The sequence below is a fragment of the Desmodus rotundus genome, chromosome 6 (assembly GCF_022682495.2).
Source record: "Desmodus rotundus isolate HL8 chromosome 6, HLdesRot8A.1, whole genome shotgun sequence".
In the NCBI taxonomy this organism is placed as follows: Eukaryota; Metazoa; Chordata; class Mammalia; order Chiroptera; family Phyllostomidae; genus Desmodus; species Desmodus rotundus.
In genome coordinates, this window is record NC_071392.1 from 43987699 (window position 1) to 44011049 (window position 23351).

At 36.7% G+C, this 23351-nt stretch overlaps 1 protein-coding gene across 1 annotated transcript in view; it reads right to left on the minus strand.

Moving 5' to 3' along the window:
* The window catches only part of PTPN12 (protein tyrosine phosphatase non-receptor type 12), a 91378-nt gene that overhangs the window by 17751 nt on the left and 50276 nt on the right, over positions 1-23351 (minus strand). The window contains exons 7-11 of the mRNA XM_024558930.3: positions 20865-20924; positions 14407-14549; positions 11768-11834; positions 10029-10106; positions 9844-9942 (exon numbers count right to left, since the gene is read on the minus strand). Of these exons, the coding sequence (XP_024414698.2) occupies positions 9844-9942; positions 10029-10106; positions 11768-11834; positions 14407-14549; positions 20865-20924 (447 nt within the window). The remainder of the gene's footprint in view (positions 1-9843; positions 9943-10028; positions 10107-11767; positions 11835-14406; positions 14550-20864; positions 20925-23351) is intronic.

Here is a 23351-nt window from a genome sequence, read left to right on the forward strand (position 1 = left end):
GAGAGAAGAAAAAAAGCCAACAAAATAAGGGTTATATCCTTCACCTTCCCAACCTTTTTTGGACCCCTATTGCTACCTAGTACTTTTATTAAAGAGGTCCCAGAGCTCACTTAAATCATTCATTATCCTATCCTCCCTCTGTCACCATGAAGTGCCCTAGTCTGTTAGTGTACATAGCCCCTGTATCACTGCCTGAAAAAATGAATCCCCAAAAGGCAGCGAGAACCCATCCAGGGATATCTTCAGTTCTCACTAGTCACAAGGACCAGGGTTTCATCAATACAGATGTTCCAGGAGAGGTGGAAGAGTGTACAGGGTGGATAACTGGTGATGGAAATAAATGAACAAAACAACAAAAATAAACGATAGCTATAATTAAAAATAACAACAAACTTTGTTAGTGTTTAGGATTGTGAATAGAGGAGCTATGAAATGATTATATAAAACATTCCCTTGAATTAAGTTTCAGGCTCAGGAGTACCTCATTTTTAGCCAGCTAGGCTACGTTAATTCTGAACCAATAAGAAGACAAGAATGATTTTTCACCCTTGCCTATACCAAAGATAATTTGGGGTTGGGGGTGGAATTTTTGCATATACTATGATCACTTAAGGAACTCTAAAACTGTAGTTACTTTTTTTTTTTTTAATCAAAAGGCACTTCTACCATATCCATCTTGGCAGCCTCTTTGTCTTTATAACTGTTTCTTCACAGTGCTTTTTAATAAATTCCCCCCACTAAAGAAAACAGAGATCTCAACTTTCCATCAATTTTTAGGTTACCCTATCTCCTAATATATAATCACATGTATTAGAAGAGTTTTATGCATCTTACTGTGCATCTTACTCTGACCGGAACAAAAGTTATATGACGAGACTAAACATTCTCATTCTTAATTAAACCCACCTACCATAACAAAGGCATATGTTGCAGGAATATCTATTAAAGTAGGGTTAACACGTAATTTATCATTCAATTCTGGGCTCTTGAGAATGAAAGGGGGAGCACTATTAACTATTATATCTAAACAAAAAGTATAAATGAGCATTGCCTCAGGTAAATCGGGACATTTGGTCACCACACTTTTAGATCCTCAGATGTCATGAGAATTTAGAGACTTGCATAATAAAGATACATTTGACATAGTAATGATTTATTGCCCTATTAAGTATCCCCACAACATCCACTAATATTTTTGTACCAAAATCTGTAAATATTCACATTAAGTAGGTTAAATAAAGATTAAGACTGCATGGAAAACTGCTACTATAGACCTGTTTTTAACCTACAAAAACAGCTATTTTTTATAGTACAACATAAATAGCAGCCTCATCTCATGTCAAGTCATGTTTTGCTGAAAAATGAGCATAATACTAAACACACAGACACACACACACACACACACAGAAACACAATTTTAGGTTTTCAAAGCATTTTGGATTTTGAAAAAATAGCCAAGACATTGCGGATCCACAAGTGAAATGCACTGAAGAGTAAGCAATGGAGAGGATACAAAAATGTAAAGGAAACAGTACTTAACTTCAAGAAGTGCATCGTCTGATATATCACCAAACAAAAAAGTAAAAGGTTAATAATAAAACCAAAAAGTCGTAAAATCACTACTACAAAGCTACCAAATCAGAGAAAGGAGATGTTATAGGTGGGAATATTAAGGTGGCATGTTGAATGGCATGGAGAGATAGGTAAGACTTTGACAAAAATAACAAGAGGATGAGAGGGGGAAAAGGTGGGAAGGGAACAACAAAAAGTAGAGCATTTAACAGCAAATGACTACATGTGACAAAGGAAAGAAGGTGTCTGTCACGAAGGATTCCTCATTCTGGGTGAATAAGACAGTGGTAGAGCCATAAACAGAAAGAACAAAAAAGGAAGAGGAATTTATGAAGGAAGTCTTTCTGAGCATGTTGAATTTTATCTGATGAAAGGAATTAATGTAGAAATGCAGAGGGAGCCATGGCCTGCCTGCCTACCCAGCAAGAACACAACATCCTAGTCACTGGACTTCAGAACAGAAAACAGTGTTTTTCTTGGACTCCTAGTTTTTACCTACTGTAAGATTTACTGTACTCATGTCTTCTGACTCTTAAATTGACTATAGTTTTTGTCCCCACATTTGTCCTAAAGTATACGAGGTCTGTCCAGATGGTATCCAGCCATGTACTATGAAAAAGAGACATTTATTGAAGAAGATAGAAGATGAAAAAAACACTGTACATAGGACAATGATGCCTCAGTCCCCTTCAAAGTAGACAGTGTGGGACCTCATGCAGTTCTTCCAATTGCCATCAGCTGCCCCCTTGTATTCTCCTGAATCTCATCAACGGTCTGAAATCTCTTCCCTTCCAAAGGTGATTTTAGTTTTGGGAAAAGTCAGAAGTCACAGGGTACCAAATCCGCGCTGTAGGGGGACTGAATCACCTGGGTGATTTGATGTTTCTCCAAAATGCTCTGCACAAGACGCAATGCATGAATGGGCACATTGTCATGACGAAGCTGCCAATAACCAGTTGCTCATAGCTGTAGCCTTCTGAATCACCTGAATAGTTTCTGAGGATGAATGTTCAAGCTTAGCACAAAATTTGAAGCAGATTCACTGTTGTACTCAATCAATCACGTTGAAAGCAATGGCCACACAGTACACTTGCTCACTCAACAGCGCCTACTGCCCCCACTGATGTGTACAGTGAAGTCGTCATTGTCCACCTGCGTGCATTCCAGTCCACTCTCCTTGGCTGCTAGGTTACACCAATATTGCGTAAACCATTCTGGTTTTATTAACAATGGTTGGACTTTTTCTGGACAGATCACAGATAGCTGTCTTTAGCTGCTTTTGTTACCAATTGAAATAATCTCCAACTTTTTTCCGGCCGAGATGGAGGCATAGGTAGACACACTGCACCTCGGCACACAACCAAAAGAAGGACAACAACAATTTAAAAACTAAAAACAACCAGAACTGACAGAAAATCAAACTGTATGGAAGTCCGACAACCAAGGAGATAAACAAGAAACATTCATCTGGACCGGTAGGAGGGCTGGACAGGACTCACAGCAAGGCGGCAGCTGGTGGACCAAGCAAGGTGGCGGACTGTGGAATGGGGCAGGCAGGGCAGCTAGCAGACCCTGCGGCCCACATTCGCGCATAGATAAACCGGGAGGAATGGTGGGGGAGTGAAGCAGACCACGCAACCCAGGGCTCCAAGGTGGGGAAATAAAGTCTCAAACCTCTGATTGAAAACACCCATGGGGGTTGAAACGGAGGCGGGAGAAACTCCCAGCCTCACAGGAGAGTTCCTTGGAGAGACCCACAGGGGCCTAGAGCGTGCACAAACCCACCCATTCGGGAATCAGCACCAAAGGGGCCCAGTTTGACGGTGTGTGAAATCCTGCAGTGACTGAAATCCTGCAGAGTGGAGCAAGCACCATTGCTCCCTCTCCCCCACATACAGTATCACAACACAGCGACCAGCATTACCCTGCCCCGCTGAACACCTAAGGCTCTGCCCCTTTACATAACAGGCACGCCAAGACAAAAAAAATGGCCCAAATGAAAGAACAGATCAAAGCTCCAGAAAAAAAACAACTAAGTGACGAAGAGATAGCCAACCTATCAGATGCACAGTTCAAAACACTGGTAATCAGGAAGCTCACAGAATTGGTTTAATCTGGCCACAAATTAGATGAAAAAATGAAGGCTATGCTAAGTGAAACAAAGGAAAATGTACAGGGAACCAATAGTGATGCGAAGGAAACGAGAACTCAAATCAACGGTGTGGACCAGAAGGAAGAAGAAAACATCCAACTAGAAAAGAATGAAGAAACAAGAATTCAAAAAAAATGAGAGGCTTAGGAACCTCCAGGACATCTTGAAACGTTCCAACATCTGAATTACAGGGGTGCCAGAAGGAGAAGAAAAACAAAAAATTGAAAACTTATTTGAACAAATAATGAAGGAGAACTTCCCTAATCTGGCAAAGGAAATAGACTTCCAGGAAGTCCAAGAAGCTCAGACAGTCCCAAAGAAGCTGGACCCAAGGAGGAGCACACCAAGGCACATCATAATTACATTACCCAAGATTAAAGAGAAGGAGAGAATCTTAGAAGCAGCAAGGGAAAAGGACACAGTTTACCTACAAAGGAGTTCCCAGATGATTGTCAGCTGGTTTCTCCAAAGAGACCTTACAGGCAAGAAGGGGCTGGCAAGAAGTATTCCAAGTCATGAAAGGCAAGGACTTATATCCAGGATTACTCTACCCAACAAAGCTTTCATTTAGAATGGACGGGCAGATAAACTGCTTCTCAGATAAGGTCAAGTTAAAGCAGTTCTCATCATCACCAAGCCCTTATTATATGAAATGTTAAAGGGAGTTACCTAAGAAAAAGAAGATCAAAAATAGGAACAGTCAAAATGACACCAAACTCACAGTTATTAACAATCACACCTAAAACAAAAATAAAAGAAAACTAAGCAAACAACTGGAACAGGAACAGAACCACAGAAATAGAGATCACATGGAGGGTTATCAACAGGGGAGTGGGAGGGGGAGAGAGGGGGGAAAGGTACAGAGAATAAGTAGCATAAATGGTAGTTAGAAAATAGACAGGGGGAGGGTAAGAATAGTATAGGAAATGCATAAGCCAAAGAACTTATAAGAATAACCCATGGACATGAACTATAGGGGGGAAATGTGGGAGGGAGGGGGTGGGCAGGATGGAGTGGAGTGAAGGGGGGGAAATGGGACAACTGTAATAGCATAATCAATAAATATGTATTAAAAAAAGAAAGAATCTACAGCTTTCAAAGTTGAAAGGAATTTTAGAAATTAGCCCACTGGAGATTAGGTTCTAATGTATTCTCCTGCTTCAAAGAGAGCTTGCTAAAGTTATTATTTTTAAACTGCTGACAACCTTTACCCATTAGCAAAAGTTATTTTATGTGTTACTATTTCCCATATAACTGTAGCAAAAGCCATAAAAGCAAAAATCAAAACCTAATTATCAAATATTTAAGGATAACCATCAGCTGCACAATAAAATAAATATTAAAACAGGGTGCCTTAAAATTTAACATTATTTTTTTAATTGTTGTTCAGTTACAGTTGTCCCGCCTTTTCCCCTGTTGCTCTCCCTAGCCCCGCCCCCACAGTCAACCCCTTGAAGAACATTATTTGAGGGAAAAATATTTAGAATTTAGTATCACATCTAAAATGTGTAACACAAACTATTGTTGCTATTACACAATCATTCTAGAATTGAAACTCCTGGTGTTGGTAACTGACACTGGTGTGTTTTCTATACAAGGTAGGAGAGCATGGGTGTATATACTTCACAGGTAGTTTGCTTACTGAGACGTCTCTAAGTCACAAGTAATATAGTACCAGACGTCAGAATAAACTCTCTCTTTAGATCTCCTATTCAGGAAAGTCACTTAATTATAAATACCTCTTAGTAAATACCATGCATTTATTATAGAGTCTTAAACTGCTGACTAGCATTTCAAACTAAAATTTCTATAAAAATATTTCTGGAACATAGAACTTGTTTAAAAAAATTTGACTCTATGTTGTCAGAGAAATAAACAGAGATTCATGACTTTTATAGCACAGGTTCAGAAAGGTAAGTAAACATTATTTCAAATAATTTTATGTAAGCACACAGTTTTAAGATAACTTCCCCCATTTTTTTAGACTCCACACTTGCTCTAATTGGGGTTCATAGTCTCCAATTATATATAAACATGCTCTAATAAGTCACCTATACTTAAAAGTACCCAAACAACAAGATTTCTTAAGAGGAAATCATAGCACGAGACATTATGGTACACACACAACCTTAGGTAAAAAAATGTTTATTCTCATCAGATATAGCTTCTTCAGAATGGATTCTATACAAAGTTGTTTTTACCTTATGCAGAATAGAAAAACCCCATCTTGTCCAAATGGAAAACTCAGCAGTCACTATGTCAGCTTAACAAAATGCAAGGACAGAGGTTTAACATTTTAAATTCAGTTAGCAGACATTTAGTGTGTGTATCCTTATGTACTTGTGATTTTTTTTGTATTCCTTAGCCATTGGTAAACCTCTGACTGACCGACGAGACAGAAACAACCTATAGTGGGAACACAGTAAACTAAAAATCATCTGTACAACAAAGGGAAGTATCAACAAAATGAAAAGGCAGCCTACTAATGGGAGAAAACATTTTCATATCATGTATCTCATAAGGAATTAATATCCAGAATATATAAACTTATACAACTCAAAACCAAAAAAATAAAAATAAAAAAATAAAATAATAAAATAAAAAAAATAAAATAAAATAATAAATAAAGAAAGAAAAATCCAACTTAAAAATGGGCAGAGGCTCTAGAGACATTTTCCTAAAGACATACAGATGGCCGACAGGCACATGAAAAGGTGCTCAACATCACTATTCATGTGGAAATTGTAGATCTAAACTACAATGTGACTAGTTACAACAGAATGGTTATTAATGAAAATAAATATACAGTGGTAGAAAGGATGTGGAGCAAAGGGAGCCCTTGTGCACTATTGGAGGGAATGCAGATTGCTGCAACCACTGTGGAAAACAGTACTGGAGGATCCTCAAAAAATTCAAAATGGATCTACATATGATCTGGCAACTCCACTTCTTTGTATTTACCCAAAGAGACACTAACTCAAAGAGATATATGCACTCTCATGTTCACTGCATCCTCATCTATAATAGCCAAGGCACAGAAGCAACCTATGTATTTATCACTGGATGATTAGATCAAGTATGTGAGCTCTATACATACATTGGAATACTATTCAGCCATAAAAAGGGCAATCTTGCTGTTTGCAACAACATGGACAGCATTAATACTGAGTGAAGTAAGTTAAGAGAAAGACAAATACTATTAAGTCCTCACTTATATGTGGAATCTAAAAACATAAAGGCAAAACCAAACTCAAAGATATAGAGAAGAGATTAGTGACAGCCAGAGGCAGGGGTGGGAGGTAGGCAAAAATGGGTGACAGGGTTAAAAGGTGAAAACTCGCTGCTATTAAAGTCAGTCATGGGATGTAATGTGCACTTGGTGACAATAGTTAATGTTACTGTATTGTATATTTGATAGTTCCAATGAGAGTAAATCTTAAAAGTTCTCATCACTGGAGAAAAAAATTACCACTATGTGTGGAAATAGATGTTTACTAGACTTATTTGGTGATCATTTCACAGTATATAAAAATATTGAATCATTATGTTATATACCTGAAACTAATAATATCATATGCAGATTATATCTTTAAAAAATTGAAAATAATTCTCTCTATGATTAAATATGTAATGCTTAGAATATTTTTCACTTCTATATACTAAGGAAATCAGAGTTTAAAACATCTATATTTCTGGCCCTGATCAGTTTTGGCTCGGTTGGGCAAAGCAAATCAAAGCAAAGCAAAAGGTCACTGGTTTAATTCTCAGTCAAGGCACGTGCCTGGGTTGCAGGTTTGGTCCCTAGTTTCCATCTCACATTGGTGTTTCTCTCCTTCTCTTTCTCCCTCCCTTCCCCTTGCTCTAAAACATAAATAAAATGATTTTTGTTTTTAAAAAACTATATTCCTGAAGTACAAAAACTTTAAAGTTAATGTTGCATTTATGGAAAAAAACAGGTATATTTTTCAATTAAAGTTTAAAGAAAACTATATAGCCTCCTTTGCTTTTTGAAATATTAAATAAATCTCAATTTAAGTAAGATTATACACAATAATATATTAGCATTCTATTCTGTATTATAAAAATTTGGCTACATTCAGCATAGGTTATAACAAGCTTTAATTAAAATAAAGGGAAAAAGTAATGGCAATGTTTGAGGCATAGTTGCACAATCACACCTATGATAACAAAGGAAGTAAGAATGAGTTCACATAAATAAACCTTAAAAATGTGAAATTGTCACTTGGCTAATAAAGGAAATACACAGTCCCTAAAACTCATGGATCAATGTTTGTCTTAACACACTGAAATCAGCATTCGAACAAATCTTTCCTTTGTAAAACCAACAAATTTCAAGCAAATTGTCTGGGAAATTGCCAAAACCATGTAAAAAAAAAAAAAAAAAACCCCAAGGGTTATAAATTTTGCAACTCACTTCCTCATTCTACTTCAATTATTGGAGCTAAGGTGGTTTATAATGTGATAGTTGTCTTAGGTACAGTGATAAAGATATAAAGAAATTTTAATAAAATAGCCCAATGTCTTCAAGGACAAGGTTATTATACATACAAAGGAAATAAGAGAATTAGTCAAAAAACACAGGCAGAAAGGAGAATATAACAATATACATTTTTATCAGTTCTTAAGTTTGAATATCCAATAAAACCTTTTTTCCTAAAATTTAGCTTTAAATTATACTTGACACACATTAGTTTCAGGTATACAATACAATATTAGACATTTACATACCTTACAAAGTGATTACCATAATAACTCTAAAACCATGTCACCACACATTTATTACAGTATTATTGATTATATTCCCTATGCTGTACATTATATCCCCATGACATAATCTGTAACTGGCAGTCTGTACTTTTTAATCCCCTTCACCTTTTTCATCCATTTCCCAACTCCCCCTCTGTCATCTTGATCCTACCCTCTCTCCCATAAGATCCTTTAAAGCTAAAATGACATTAAACTAAACCATGCCAAAAGGGGACTTAATTGTGGCCCTATACTTCTACCTAATTAAAAAGCATGTACAAAATAACTACATCACCATGGCCAGAACAAAATAAAATTCATGCCAAATCGATTTACAGTTACTTATGTGGCAGTGACAGGAAGAGGACAGACAACTGTGAAGGAACAAGGGGCTGGCTACCTGGCAGACCAGACAAGATCAGGGGACAACTGGCAGGCCTAACAAACTCATTAAGGGAAGGTAACAATACCAGATGTTTTGATCATAAAAATTCCTGACTTGAAGAAGTTATAATGGGAAGTCAGGTCCTACGCCTACGTGATAGATTAATCTTTATCCTGAGCAAGTCTTACACATTGTTTTTGTGTGTCTAGGATAACACACTTAAAATGTCACAATGATCCCTTCTCCAGACCTCCAGAGATAATAAACACCCTGCTAATTGGGGCAAGACAACCCCAACATCCCTTATTGTTATTTTTTATCTGCATACCTCTGTTAACTACATTTATTAAAGGTTAACTATTGTGTACCTACCAATATAAAAGAAGTATATTCCTCTCCATTTTGCTTTTTATCCATTCCTGGAGATTATCCCACTTTACTTTCTCCTGCCTCCTTAAGATACCACCAGTGGATTTCATGTCACCTTCCTTACACCTTCTTTGATCGTACTGTATAAAATAGTGGCAAAACTGCCAGTCTCTGCAGCATTTTATTAATCCACTGAGATTTGCTTCCAAGCTTGGCTCCCAGCCTTTGCTGAAATAAACTCATTAAGTCTTCCCTTAGGCTTGGAAACTCTTCCTTTTATGGAACAATGCAGCTAATTTTTTAAAAAGTAATTTATAATTGAAACAATAAAGAATTACATGATTTTTGACCTAAGAACTACTTTCCCAACTGTATTTTATTTAGTATATGATTTAACTTGTACTGGAGTCATTAAATAACCATCCTAATTGAGAGTTTCAAACAAGAGGAGGAAAGGAATTAACAAAATCAAGGTTAAATAAAAATAAGAACTATCACGGATAGTGTGATGTTAGATTAAACACAAGATTACAATTAAAATATTACATCCAGGTAAAAAGTAAAAGTTTTCGAAAATTAACAGGCCAAGAACACGTACCACTCCATCAGCAATTTTCTGGACTCCATGAATTTCATACAGTTGTAGCTGTTTTTCAAACAGTTGGGCAATAGCTCGGTGAACAAGTTCATACTGTTCCTATTAGAGAGATGAAATGATAAAGGTGAAACATTTTAAAAAGCATTTATAAAAATATAGTTTGCAAGTGAAATAAAAAACTATACCTTAGTTTGTACTGCAGAATGCCTCTGTGTTCTCATTTCTTGTATTAAATTAAATACATTAAATTCCTCTGGTATTTTCTAAAACAAACAATGTAATACATGAACTTTGAATAATTGTTCAGAAAAGTAGTAAAACAGTCTTAGGACTATATAAACATAATAGATATAAACATAATAGAGTTTAAATTCATTCTACAGGCCAATGTTTCCTGGGCTGGCTACATAAAGACAGGCTGAGAGAGGTAAAAATAATCAGATATCTCTGCTACATCGCTGGAGACTGATTACCCTAGACAATTCTTTTGTACATCTGTAATTAGAACTACTGCAATAGGTCACCCTGAAGTGAACAGACTTGATATTCAGGCAACTTTTGTAGCAGGGAAGACGGCATTCTGAAAAGAAGAGAAACTGGTAGAGGTTCATTCAAGCAGTATAAAAACTATAGAAAGGTAGAAACAGATTTCAGGCACATTTCTGAGGCAAAACTATTATACTCTGGGAATCAATATGAATACTTTCAGTGATAAAGAAGATAGAAGAGTGAAGAAAACTCCTAGATTTTTTGCTAGGGAGTCTTTATATCAAAAGATTTTTACATCAAGTCCTAACCTAAGGCCCAAGACGATGGTAAACCAAACTGAATCAAATGGGGATTATGTTCAAAATATACAACTGCTGAAATGATGAGTTTATTTTGCTTGCTGGCATTTATCTAATTGCCTCTTTCCACCTCAATTTTAATCTCTGACTTTTATGTTAACATGTGATAGAATCCTACTTGAATTTTATTCACTTAAAACTTTTCAGTGAATATTAGGAAATGATTACCGTTTTGAGGAACATAAAAATTAAATTTAATTTCTGGGCTTTTTAAGAAACTGTTTAAAATTTAAATATTCCCTAACGAAAGTAAAAAATGGCAGAAAGGTAGGGGGGAAAAGAACAGAGAAAAGAAGGAAAAGAAACTAAACATTTTATTAATCCTATTTTACACAAGACATAGATTGACATATTCAGAGGAACCTTAAAGCTATAAGGGATTAAAAGCTTCTCTGCAATGCATAAGAAATGAACATATTATAGAACCAACAAACAGACCGAATCCATACACAATAAGGAGGACTGTTTTTTTCAAATCCTCCGCAGTACCAAACAATCTTTTTAAAAACAGTAGTGGTGGTAATAGCAGCAATAGTAATAAAAACTAGCACTGAACTGAGCACTTGCTACATGCTACACATAATTCTAAAGAACTTTAGAATGGTTAACTTATTTCATTTTTATGAATTATTAGTATGATGATTCCCACTTTCAGATGAGTTGAGGCACAATGAGACTGAGTAATTTGACCAAGATCTCACAGCTACTAAATGACAGAACCAGAATATTAATTTGGGCAGTTCTACTACAGAGTCAGCATACCTAACCTCTATACTATGTTTCCAGTTAGGCATAAAATATTTATGAAATGGATTTGGTAAAAGCCAATGCAGAATAGGTATTAATTCACCTAGAACAAATGGTTGACATGTTTACCTTGCTGCCCAGTTTATTATCTCAAAGTAATGTGAATCACTTATACCTTTTCACTAACCCATATTATTTGATAGCAAATCTACTTCTAAAAAAGTAACATGTACAACAAAACACATGCTGAAGTTTATGGAAATTGGTTATTATATTTGAAAATCCTAACAGACAAATTGGACATACTGTTATATAAAAATTATTCTTACCCCAGCTTTTAGTAAATTCCACGTATAATCTATGGCACAAATGGCACCTGTTCTTCCACAGCCTGCACTATGAATACAAAGTTTTAAAATTTTGTTTTGATTTTTATGATTAAAAAACTACAAAAATTAAAAACATTAATATTTAGAAGCAAAAAATATCACTTAAGAAATTTGACAAAATTCTAATTATAGTACTTAAAGTACTGTATGTGCATGGCAAACATCCATAACATTAGTATTTGCATTTTGTTTTTATTAAATTTAAAGAACTGTCAATGGTAAGCAACTCACAGAATACCTAGGAACCTTTACTTTGGATGTCTAATTCTACCTCAGAAAAGCTTGTCTAGCTAACAAAATATCTGGCAGAGATAAATTTATTCAATGTTTAAACACAGTTCTGGTGCTTGAGAATAAAAGACAAAACAGTGCATTATTTCAATCTGCAAAAGGTATAGGAAAGATGAAGAATGCTACAAGCCCTGAGACTGATCTGAACACCAGCAATGATTCACCAAAACATCACTGATGCACCTCACCTTCTGAAGAACTAATAGAACCTAGAGAATGTAAAATAAAATACCACAGGTTTTTTATTTTAAAACATTACAAAAATACTTTAGAATAACCAATTCTCAGTTAGAGGGAGGGAATAAGCACCTCAGGATTGAGAGTCACCATGAGTAATTAAAAATGTTACTGACATCACTAGAATAATTTTTAGGCAGAAAAAAGTTGAGCATTATTTTAATGTGTATTTAAAAAATTTAGAAGTACTCTATTAAACCTGTAATCTAGAAAGTCCTGATAAAGTACAGTATAAGCAACTTAGCATGATTTTTAAAAAGCTCTTAAAATGATCAATAATACTCCTTTTAAACCGCTGATACATGTCAATTTCACACATTTCTAGAATTTTATAGTCAAGAATTACTATAGCTAAATAATACATACTTATATCTTCATGGTTAAAAGTATAATATTATAGACACAGGGAACTAGACAAATAAAACAAAACAGAGAAGTTCAGAAACAGATCTCAGTATATTTAAGTGTGTATTACATAATGGTGGATTCTCCAATCGAAGGGTTTCCCTGTTTTACTAGAACACTCAAACAAAGGGCACAGGGAGTTAGCTAACAATGGAGAGCAAAAATTGAATTCTTAACCTCATACCTTAATCATAAAAAAATTATAGATGGATTAAAAATAAAATGTTAAACTATAAAGTGCTAAAAAATACAGGCAAACTTTAAGCACTACTGTGTTAGGGAAGGACTTTCAAGCTTATCACAATAGACAGAAATCATAAAGAGATTCACACCTCTAACTACAAAACAATTTAAAATTTAGACATCGCGAAAGAAGCAGAATAAAAACTATGACTAAAAGTTAGTATCTTCAATATATAAAGAATCTATAATGTATAGTTATTAAGAGATAAATGACTACTACTATAAAATAACTGGCAGGGTATACAAGCAAGCAATTCACACAAAAAAGCATAAATGACCACCCCCAATAAGCCTGCCTATCATAGGCATTAAAACAAACAAAAAGTCTTGGGGTAACTCTGAAGCAAACAGGTCCTCCCACAAAATGGTGGTGGTAGGACTATATATCATTAACATCAACTTTATTTAAATTTAAAAATAAATTTGCATTAAAACCTTCACATCCTCTGACTTAGAAATCCCACTTTTAGATATCTATCCTTATAAAAATAATTACAGATGTGTTCAAAGATTTTGCCATAAGACTGGCCACTGAATTTTTAAACGGTTGTTTATAATTTCAAATAAATTGTAAAGAAGTCAAAGAATTTGCTTTATCTTTTAATTTTACAATTAAATATGGTTTTTTTTCTTTTTAATCAATTACTTGATTAAAAGCACAACTAACCACTGAAATAACTACAGGAAAATATTTTTTAATTAACCAAGTTGTTAACTGACTGTCCCAAGTCCATCAACAATACCTTTTCTGGCTAATAAATAAAAAAGTAGCCCTTTCACTTCACTAATGTAGGCATAACAACTAGATTGACTGGAGAAACTATCTTCAGTGTTCCATCCCCAGTAAAAAAAATCTTTTAACTACTGAATAAGCCAGTAAATCTCCAAGTCACTTAAAGAGGCAAATTAAGAGCAGTTTTATGAAGTACTATGAATATAAGTCTTTTTAAAAATCTGATATGGCCCTGGCTGGGGTGGTTCAGATAGTTGGGAGTGTCACCCTGAGAACCAAACGGTCATGGGTTCAGTTCTCAGTCAGGGAACACGCCTAGGTTTTGGGTTCAGTCCCCGTTTGGCAAGTGTAAAACACAACCGATCAATGTTTCTCTCCCTCTTCTCCCTGCTCACCTCTAAAATCAATAAGCATGTCCTTAGGTGAGGCTTAAAAAAATGAAAACCCTCTCTCAAAGGCCTAGCTTTATAAACACTTATTTAAAAAACATCTACTGTAATTTAAAGATGAAAATTGCCTCAGGATTCAGGGTGTTTTTATGATTTGGAAACACATGTAACTACCTAATGAAATCCAAAAATTAGGTTTCAAAATAAGATATATCTATCACTCATATTGTAACACCAGCAATATTCCAAACTATTTAAAAATCTGGAAAATACTTTTGTACCTGCAATGGATACAAATAGGCACATCTTCATGTTCCTGGTATTTCCTCATTAAGCTTATCATATCCAGAATAGAATCAAAAGATGAGGGAACATCATGGTCTGGCCAGTTCACATAATGAAACTGATAAAGCCTCCGAGATTCCTTCAAGAATAACAAAAATGCAATTATGAAAATACATTTGCAGATTTTAAAACAAAAGCTGCATCTCGCTTTGCTGCCATTTCTAAGAATAGTTATGTGGTATTCAGTATTACATTTAAACAACAACAACAACAAAACCAAATGATAGTCCACATTTATTATCGCATGCCTAGTATTGATCTAAGGGCTTCACATGTAAGAATTTATTTAATCCCCATGTAATGCCACGAGGAAGGTACTATTAATACTATCTTCAGTTTATAGGTAAGAAAACAGACAGAATGATCAAATAACTTATCTAACACTTCATAACAAGTGACAAATGTCAGATCTGACCTCAGAAGTCCTACCTTCAGAATATGCTCTTTAACTATTAAACTATATATACTATTTAATTATTCTACAGTATTAAATGGATATACAATATATCATAAGCACTGTGTTATAATCTATTATAATTAGAAGATTATCATATTGAAAGTGAAAAAGGAAAATTAGAAATGAACCTGTCCAACCCCAAACCCATTTCTCTTATTTCAGATCAGTATGGAGTGGGGAGCCCCATTCCCCAATACTTTTAGGGGATCTATGAGTTTTAAACTATTTTACTACTAATAAAAGGTATTAATTTGACTTTTTTACTTTTATTCTCTCATATATGTACAGCAGGGTCTTCCCATCACTACATGACTTATGATACCACCACGTTGACAACTAATGGAACATGGGCTTGTGTATTCATGTTTTTTAAAGAATATGTCTTGGACTTCCAGTCAAGATGGCAGCATAGGTAAACACGGCTCGCCTTCTCGCACAACCACATCAAAATTACAACTACAATATAGAACAACCATCAGCCAGAACTGTCAGAAATCAAGTTGAATGGAAGTCTGACAACTATGGAATTAAAGAAACCACATCTATCCAGACAGGTAGGTGGGACGGAGATTCGGAACATGCAGGTCTTATATCCACCAATGATGGATAAAAGTTCGGGAGGGATATCTTGGGAGTGAAGAGTCCCCCCCCACATCAGGCCCCCAGCCCAGGGTTCCAGTGCCAAGAATATAACTCCCCAAAACTTCTGGCTGCAAAAAACCAGCAGGGGGGGAACTGAGTAGGTGGAAGAAAGTTCTGGAGTCCCAAGCAGTTCCTCTTAAAGAACCCACAAATGGACTTACTCAGACTCACTTCCTCTGAGCTCTAGCACCAGGGTAGTAGCATGAAAGGCACCAGTGGCATGCAGGGGTGGGAATCGCAATGTCTGGCATCAAGGAGAGAGCTGGGAGACAGTTTTCTCCCTGACAGAAAGGCAGACAGAAGCCATTGTCCCTTTTTTGAACCCTCTCACTCTCAGCCACAGAACCAGCAGGCAGGTGCCATATCTGAAACTTCATCAACCTAGCTATCACAGTTTGCCCCACCCTGGAGATCCCTTAAGACTCTGGCCCCCCAAACTTACAGCTATTAACAGTAGCTGTTCCATATGAATGGCTGATCTTGGCTCATGCTTCACAACTTCCTAAATCCTCTCAGACAAGCAACAGCGTGCAACAGTGAGCACTCTCCCTACCTCTTGCTAAGTGGCCCCAGGCCCGGCACTAGCAGCAGCCAGCCTAGATTCACAGCTTGGCTTCACCTGGGAATCTCTAAGCCCAGCACAAGCCCGGCCACCTCAGATTGCTTTATAGCCCAGGCAAGGTGGCCCTGGCAAAACACACTGGGCCTGCACCACGTGGGAAACCCCAAAGCCTGTGCACACAGTGGACAGCTACAAACCATGTTGGAGCACCACCACGATGCACTGCACAGCTAATCCTCCAGAGGGTGGAGATTGATGGTCAGTGATCCTAGTCAGTCCTTGCAGCTGACTGGCCTGGGTAAATCCCCCACTAACCTGCCAACAGCAATCAAGGTTCAACTACAAATGGAGGGTGTACTCAGCCCACACAAGGGGCACATCTCAAGTACCCAGCTTGAGGGACAGGAAGACTGTGCCACTAGACCCTACAGGACACCTACTGCATTAGGCCATGCTACCAATACAGGGAGACACAGCAGCCCTAATACATAGAAACAAACATAAGGAGGCTACCTAAAGGAGGAGACAAAAAAACATGGCCCAAATGAAAGAAAAGAACCAAACTAAAAAAAAAAAAAAACTAAACAAAATGGAGATAAGCAATCTATCAGATGTGGAGTTCAAAACACTGGTCAAGGAACTTAGTAAGGACCCCAAAAGTATAAAGAATATCCAGTCAGAAATGAAGGATTCACTACTTGAAATAAAGAACAATTTACCGGGAAACAACAGTAGAGTGGAAGAAGCTGAGAATCAAATCAATGATCTGGAACATAAGGAAGCAAAACAAAAACAACCAATCAGAACAACAAGAAGAAAAAAGAATCCAGAAAAACAAGGACAGTGTAAGAAGCCGCTGTGACAACTATAAGCATTCCAACATTTGAATAGGGATGCCAGAAGAAGAGAAAGAAAATTGAAAATCTGAAAAAATAATGAAAGAAAACTTCCCTAATTTGGTGAAGGAAATAGACTTGAAGTCCAGGAAGCACAGAGAGTCCCAAACAGGATAGATGCAGAGGCCCACTCCAAGACATGTCATAATTAAAATGCCAATGGTTAAAGATAAAGAGAGAATCTAAAGGCAAGAGAAAAGCAGATAATTACCTACAAAAGAGCTCCCATGACACTGTCAGCTGATTTCTCAACAGACACTTTTCGGGCTAAAAAGGATTGGCAAGAAGTATTCAAAGTGGTGAAAAGCAAGGACCTACAACCTAGATTACTCTATCCAGAAAATCTAACATTTAGAATTGGAGGGCAGATAAAGTGCTTCCAAGACAAGGCAAAGCTAAAGGAGTTCATCATCACCAAACCATCAGTATATGAAATGTTGAGGGACTTATTTAAGAAAAAGATCAAAACGATGAACTTTAAAATGGCAATAAATATGTAACTATCAAAAATTGATTCTGAAAAACAAACTAAACGAAGAACAGAAATAGAATATAGATATGAAGAACACTGGGATGGTGGTCAGTGGGGAGGGGACCTGGGATAATGGGAAAGGTGAAAATATTAAGAATACAAATTAGTAGTTACAGAATAGGCAGGGGGATGTAAAGTACAGTATAGAAAATAGAGTTGCCAAAGAACTTATATGTATGACCCATGGACATGAACAAAGGAGGGGAGATTGCTGGAGGTGCTGAGTGGAGGGGGACGAAGGGGAAAAACTGGGACAACTGTAATAGCACAATCAATAAAAATAAGAAAATAAATTTAAAAAATAAAATGTCTCGCTTTAAATTTCAAATATAGTAAATACCAAAAGATATAACCCACATAAATAAAAGCTCCTAGAATCTTCAATAATTTTTAAGAATGTTAACAGTGTTATCAAAATGCTTTGAGATAGGCTATTGTAGGTGTTTAACTGAAACAGTACCTGCTTTGAATCCAGATTAAAACTGTATTTAAATTCTATTTCTGCCATTTACGGAGTAACTTTAAGTAAACTAATTAACTTCTTTAAAGACTCTGTATCTTCATCTATGTGCAATGCAGATAAAAATATCTAGACTGCAATAAAGTTAGGAAACTTGAAATGCCTGATACACTAATGAAACTTAATAAGGTACCTATCATTATTACTGTAAGTTAAGAAATAGCAACCGAAGTACAATAAATGACTCAATAAAGGGACATGATTATTAGTCAAGTCAGGAGGGCAGTAAAAGTACTGGAACCATGTCTTCTTGCAAACAGTAAGGTAGAAGTTGCAGCTATGTTTACAAATGCACTTGAAGGGGAAGAATAATGAACTTCGTGGACAAATTACATTACAGATAATAAAAGTAAGGAAAATTAAGATAATATAGATAAATTGAGGAAGAGGTAGACAAGCATTCTCTAAAGTCCATTAGATTTTTCTTTGATTTCTTCCTAGACAAATTATCATTTTATATAGCTCTGAAACACTGAAATCAAATGTTTCAACTAAAAACAATATATCTAAATGTCTTAGCTTTGACAGTGGCCTGTCCCCTTCTAAAATATTATAAACTGCAGAAGTGGATAATAATCATCTAAACAATGCTATAATCTGCTATTCCAATAAAGGAAATATATTTGCAGTAAAGAAACCAACTATTCCAAATACAGTAAATTTAATTTAGTGACAGCTGTCCTAAGTTAAAATTTATATTATGGGACTTTCGGCCAAGACAGAGCTGTAGGTAGACTCACTGTGCCTCCTCGCACAACCAAAAGAAGGACAACAATTTAAAAACAAAAACCAACCAGAACTGACAGAAAATAGAACTGTATGGAAGTCCGACAACCAAGGAGATAAAGAAGAGACATTCATCCAGACCGGTAGGAGGGGTGGAGACCAGAAGCCAGGCGGACAGGACTCTCGGCAAGGTGGCAGCTGGAGGACCCAGCCAGGTGGCAGACGGTGGAGCTGGGCAGGCAAAACTGCAGCTGGCCGGGGAGGCAGAAGCTGGTGGACCGGGGGATAGACCAGGCAACCCAGAGTCCCAGCGTGGGGAAATAAAGCCTCAAACCTCTGACTGAAAATACCCATGGGGGTTGAGGCAGCAGCAGGAGAAACTCCCAGCCTCACAGGAGAGTTTCTTGGAGAGACCCACAGGGGCCTAGAGTGTGCACAAACCCACCCACTCTGGAATCAGCACCAGAGGAGCCCAATTTGATTGTGGGTAGCGGAGGGAGTGACTGAAACCTGGCAGAGAGTGGAGCAAGAGCCATTGCTCCCTATCGGACTCTTCCCCCACATACAGTGTCACAGTACAGCAATGAGCTTCACCTCGCCCTGGTGAACACCTAAGGCTCCGCCCCTTTACATAGCAGGTGTGCCAATACAACAAAAAATGGCCCAAATGAAAGAACAGATCAAAGCTCCAGAAAAATATACAACTAAGCGATAAAGAGATAGCCAATCTATCAGATGCACAATTCAAAACACCAGTAATCAGGAAGCTCACAGAATTGGTTGAAAAGAGAAACAAAGGAAAATGTACAGGGAACCAATAGTGATGCGAAGGAAACGAGAACTCAAATCAACGGTGTGGACCAGAAGGAAGAAACATCCAACCAGAAAAGAATGAAGAAACAAGAATTCAAAAAAAATGAAGAGAGGCTTAGGAACCTCCAGGACATCTTGAAACGTTCCAACATCTGAATTATAGGGGTACCAGAAGAAGAGGAAGAGCAAAATACTGAAAACTTATTTGAACAAATAATGAAGGAGAACTTCCCCAGTCTGGCAAAGGAAATAGACTTCCAGGAAGTCTAGGAAGCTCAGAGTCCCAAAGAAGCTGGACCCAAGGAAGAACACACCAAAGCACATCATCATTACATTACCCAAGATGAAACAGAAGGAGAGAATCTTAGAAGCAGCAAGGGAAAAGGACACAGTTACCTACAAAGGAGTTCCCAGAAGACTGTCAGCTGATTTCTCAAAAGAGACCTTACAGGCAAGAAGGGGCTGGAAAAAAGTATTCTAAGTCATGAAAGGCAAGGACCTACATCCAAGATTACTGTATCCAGCAAAGGTATCATTTAGAATGGAAGGGCAGATAAAGTGCTTCTCAGATAAGGTCAAGTTAAAGCAGTTCATCATCACCAAGCCCTTATTATATGAAATGTTAAAGGGACTTATCGAAGAAAAAGAAAATAAAAAATATGAACAGTAAAAATGACAGCAAACTCACAGTTATTAACAACCACACCTAAAACCAAAACAAAAGCAAACTAAACAAACAACTGGAACAGGAACCAAACCACAGAAATGGAGATCACATGGAGGGTTATCAACAGGGGAGTGGGAGGGAGAGGGGGGGAAAGGTACAGAGAATAAGTGGCATAAATGGTAGGTAGAAAATAGACAGGGGGAGGGTAAGAATAGTATAGGAAATGCAGAAGCTAAAGAACTTATAAGTATGACCCATGGACATGAACTATAGGGGGAGAATGTGGGGGGGGGCAGGATGGAGTGGAGTGAAGGGGGGGAAATGGGACAACTGTAATAGCATAATCAATAAAATATATTTTAAAAATTTATATGCTATTTAAACTACATTATTATCTAATTTGATAAGCATGAAGCTGAAGACACTAAATGCTGAAGATACTAAGGAAACATTACATTCTGATTTTCTTCATTATTGCACAGAAGTAAAAAAACTTAAGTCTCTTATGTAAGATAAAATACGATTTGTCTTCTCTTAAAAATTATCCTTAGAAATTACCTCTAAATGAAAAATACTTACATTCTGAAATTCAAGTAAGAGTGTCCTAATGAAGTAGTCTGTTCTTGCTTGTTCAGCTTCCTAAATAAAGGGAAACACTTGTGAGTCAGTGACAAGATTAAAACAAAAACAGTACACAGCAAAAGAACAGTAACTTCGTATTTAAAGTCCACAATATAAAATCAACATTTAAAATTCCTGGTGTACTTAGTAATTATAAAAACCACCACCCGAAAATTCATGAATTTAAGTTTGTGTGTGTGTGTGTATATATTATTTTCTTATGTTTACTTTTTTCCAGTCAATGGAAGGGAAACTTTATTGATGTCTCAGGGCCACGGGGGTCAGGCAGAAGGCCACACTGTGGGCTGAGAAGGTGGTGGAGGGGCCTTATTTAACCTTCTTGGTGTGCAGCTGGTGTGCCCACACTTCTTGCAGCAACTGACAGCATAGGGGTACAGGCAGGCATAACACTTGCGGCAGATCATCTTGTTGCAGTCACACTTCTGAGCAGCCTGGCGAAGGGAGGGCTCCAATATGCCACCCTGCAAAGTCCACCAAGCACAAAGTGGACTCTTTCTGAATGTTGTAGTCTAATTAAGACATTGGGGCCATCCTCTAGCTATTTGCCAGCAAAAACAAGATGCTGCTGGTCACACAGGATGCCCTCTTTGTCTCATATTTTAGTTTTGACATTCTCACTGGTGTTACTGAGCTCAACCACAACGGTGATGGTCTTGCCAGTCAGGATCTTCACAAAGATCTGCATCTCTGTGCCTGCTGGGGATGCTGCTCTGCCACCTTCTAGAGGAGAAACGAGGGTAGCGCTCTATTCATATTTTTAAACAGAAGTGTCTGTTAACCACCATCACCAGAATTATATAACAGAAATTATACAAACAAAATGTAACTTCTTAGTACCTATCACCACCTTCAATCGTTTCATCCTTCCAGAGAACCTGATTTGCCTTACTAAACACCCAACTCTCAGTTAACTGGATGCCAAATGGAGAAGAGTATACGCTCAGAAATTCCCAAATAGTTATTCTGATTAAGGATAACATAACCACTTTAAAAGTCTTTTACTGTCATTAGTCAGAGTGTTAGAATAAAGGCTCTAGGTCAGTTTGTCCCTAAGCAAACTATTCTTCACCTTAGTAGTTAAAACCAAAATAGTCTAGGACAGTGATTGTCAAGAACAACATACTATTTTATTAATAAAAACAATCCAATATTATCATTGCTTTAATTTTTAAATTCCTACTAATTCATTTTCAACTTTTCAAATAACATTAAGGTAAAAGTATGTTTTTTACTTCCATCCAAAATGAGTATGAATGAAAACATTGGCCTAAGACTTAATCTTCTCTCGCCTATAAAGGATAAGCTAGTATCTATTTTTGAATTTTCAGTCCATAAAGTCTCTATCTACTCAAACTTTGCTGTTGTGAGAGGCAAATATGTAAATCAATGAGCCAGGTTGTATTCCAACAAAACTTTATTTACTAAACAAGCAGTGGATTAGACTGACTCATGGATAGTGGGCAACCTCTGATCTAAGTGGTGTACATGCAGCAACACACAACTGAGCTCCTGCTAGCCAGTCTTTCTGCTTCTACAAACACTTTACCCTCCTCATCCCCAGACCAAGAGAGCTCCTCACACTGTCCTTCCTCAGTCTCAGACACTGACTGCCAAGTAATCAAGTCACTTACTATGGTTATTTTCACCAACTTGCTATCTATTTCTAAATTGATTTTTGTTTACATGAGTTCTAACAAATCCTAAGTTGTTTGAATCAACAAAAATACATACAAACTACCTTTCATTTTGAAATCTTGTAAAAAAATTTTTGCTTCTTCAGCAAGTATCAATCACAATGCTGACAAATCAAACCGGCTGCTACTGATCAAATCAAACCTCATCAAGAGGACTTCTTAAGTATCTTCTAGTTCCATTGAACAACTACCTCCCCCAAAATCAATTTATCTTTTTTCAAATTATAAATGTTTTCTCTCTCTTCTCTATTCATTATTTTAAGTTGTTTTACTATTCCCGATCCCCTACTGATCAAAAATTAAGTTGTTTTGTTGTTGAATGTTAAGCACATGTATTTTCACTTTGAATTTTGTAACACTGAGTACAGTTATCTTATCACATTTAAATTTGCAAATGTTCAACACAACCACACCGCACAAAACTAGGTTTCCTGTGTTCTTAGTATTTCAGAATACTTTTTGGGTTGGTGAGGGGGAAGGTGTTCCCTCATAGAAGTAGACAATGTGGAATGTATTGGTTTTTATTAATTTCAAATAATATGAAATGCAGTATGATTTTTTAAATGTTTATATTTAACCCACAAATAGTTTGTTCTAACGATACTTTAGAGTACTGACTGCCTATTAAATCCAGGCAGTTGCATTCTGAGTTATAGTTAACATTACAAAAACACATTGTATTTATAAAGGAGGTTGTGTGATACAAGTTGAGTCCTTTTCTGTATCAACC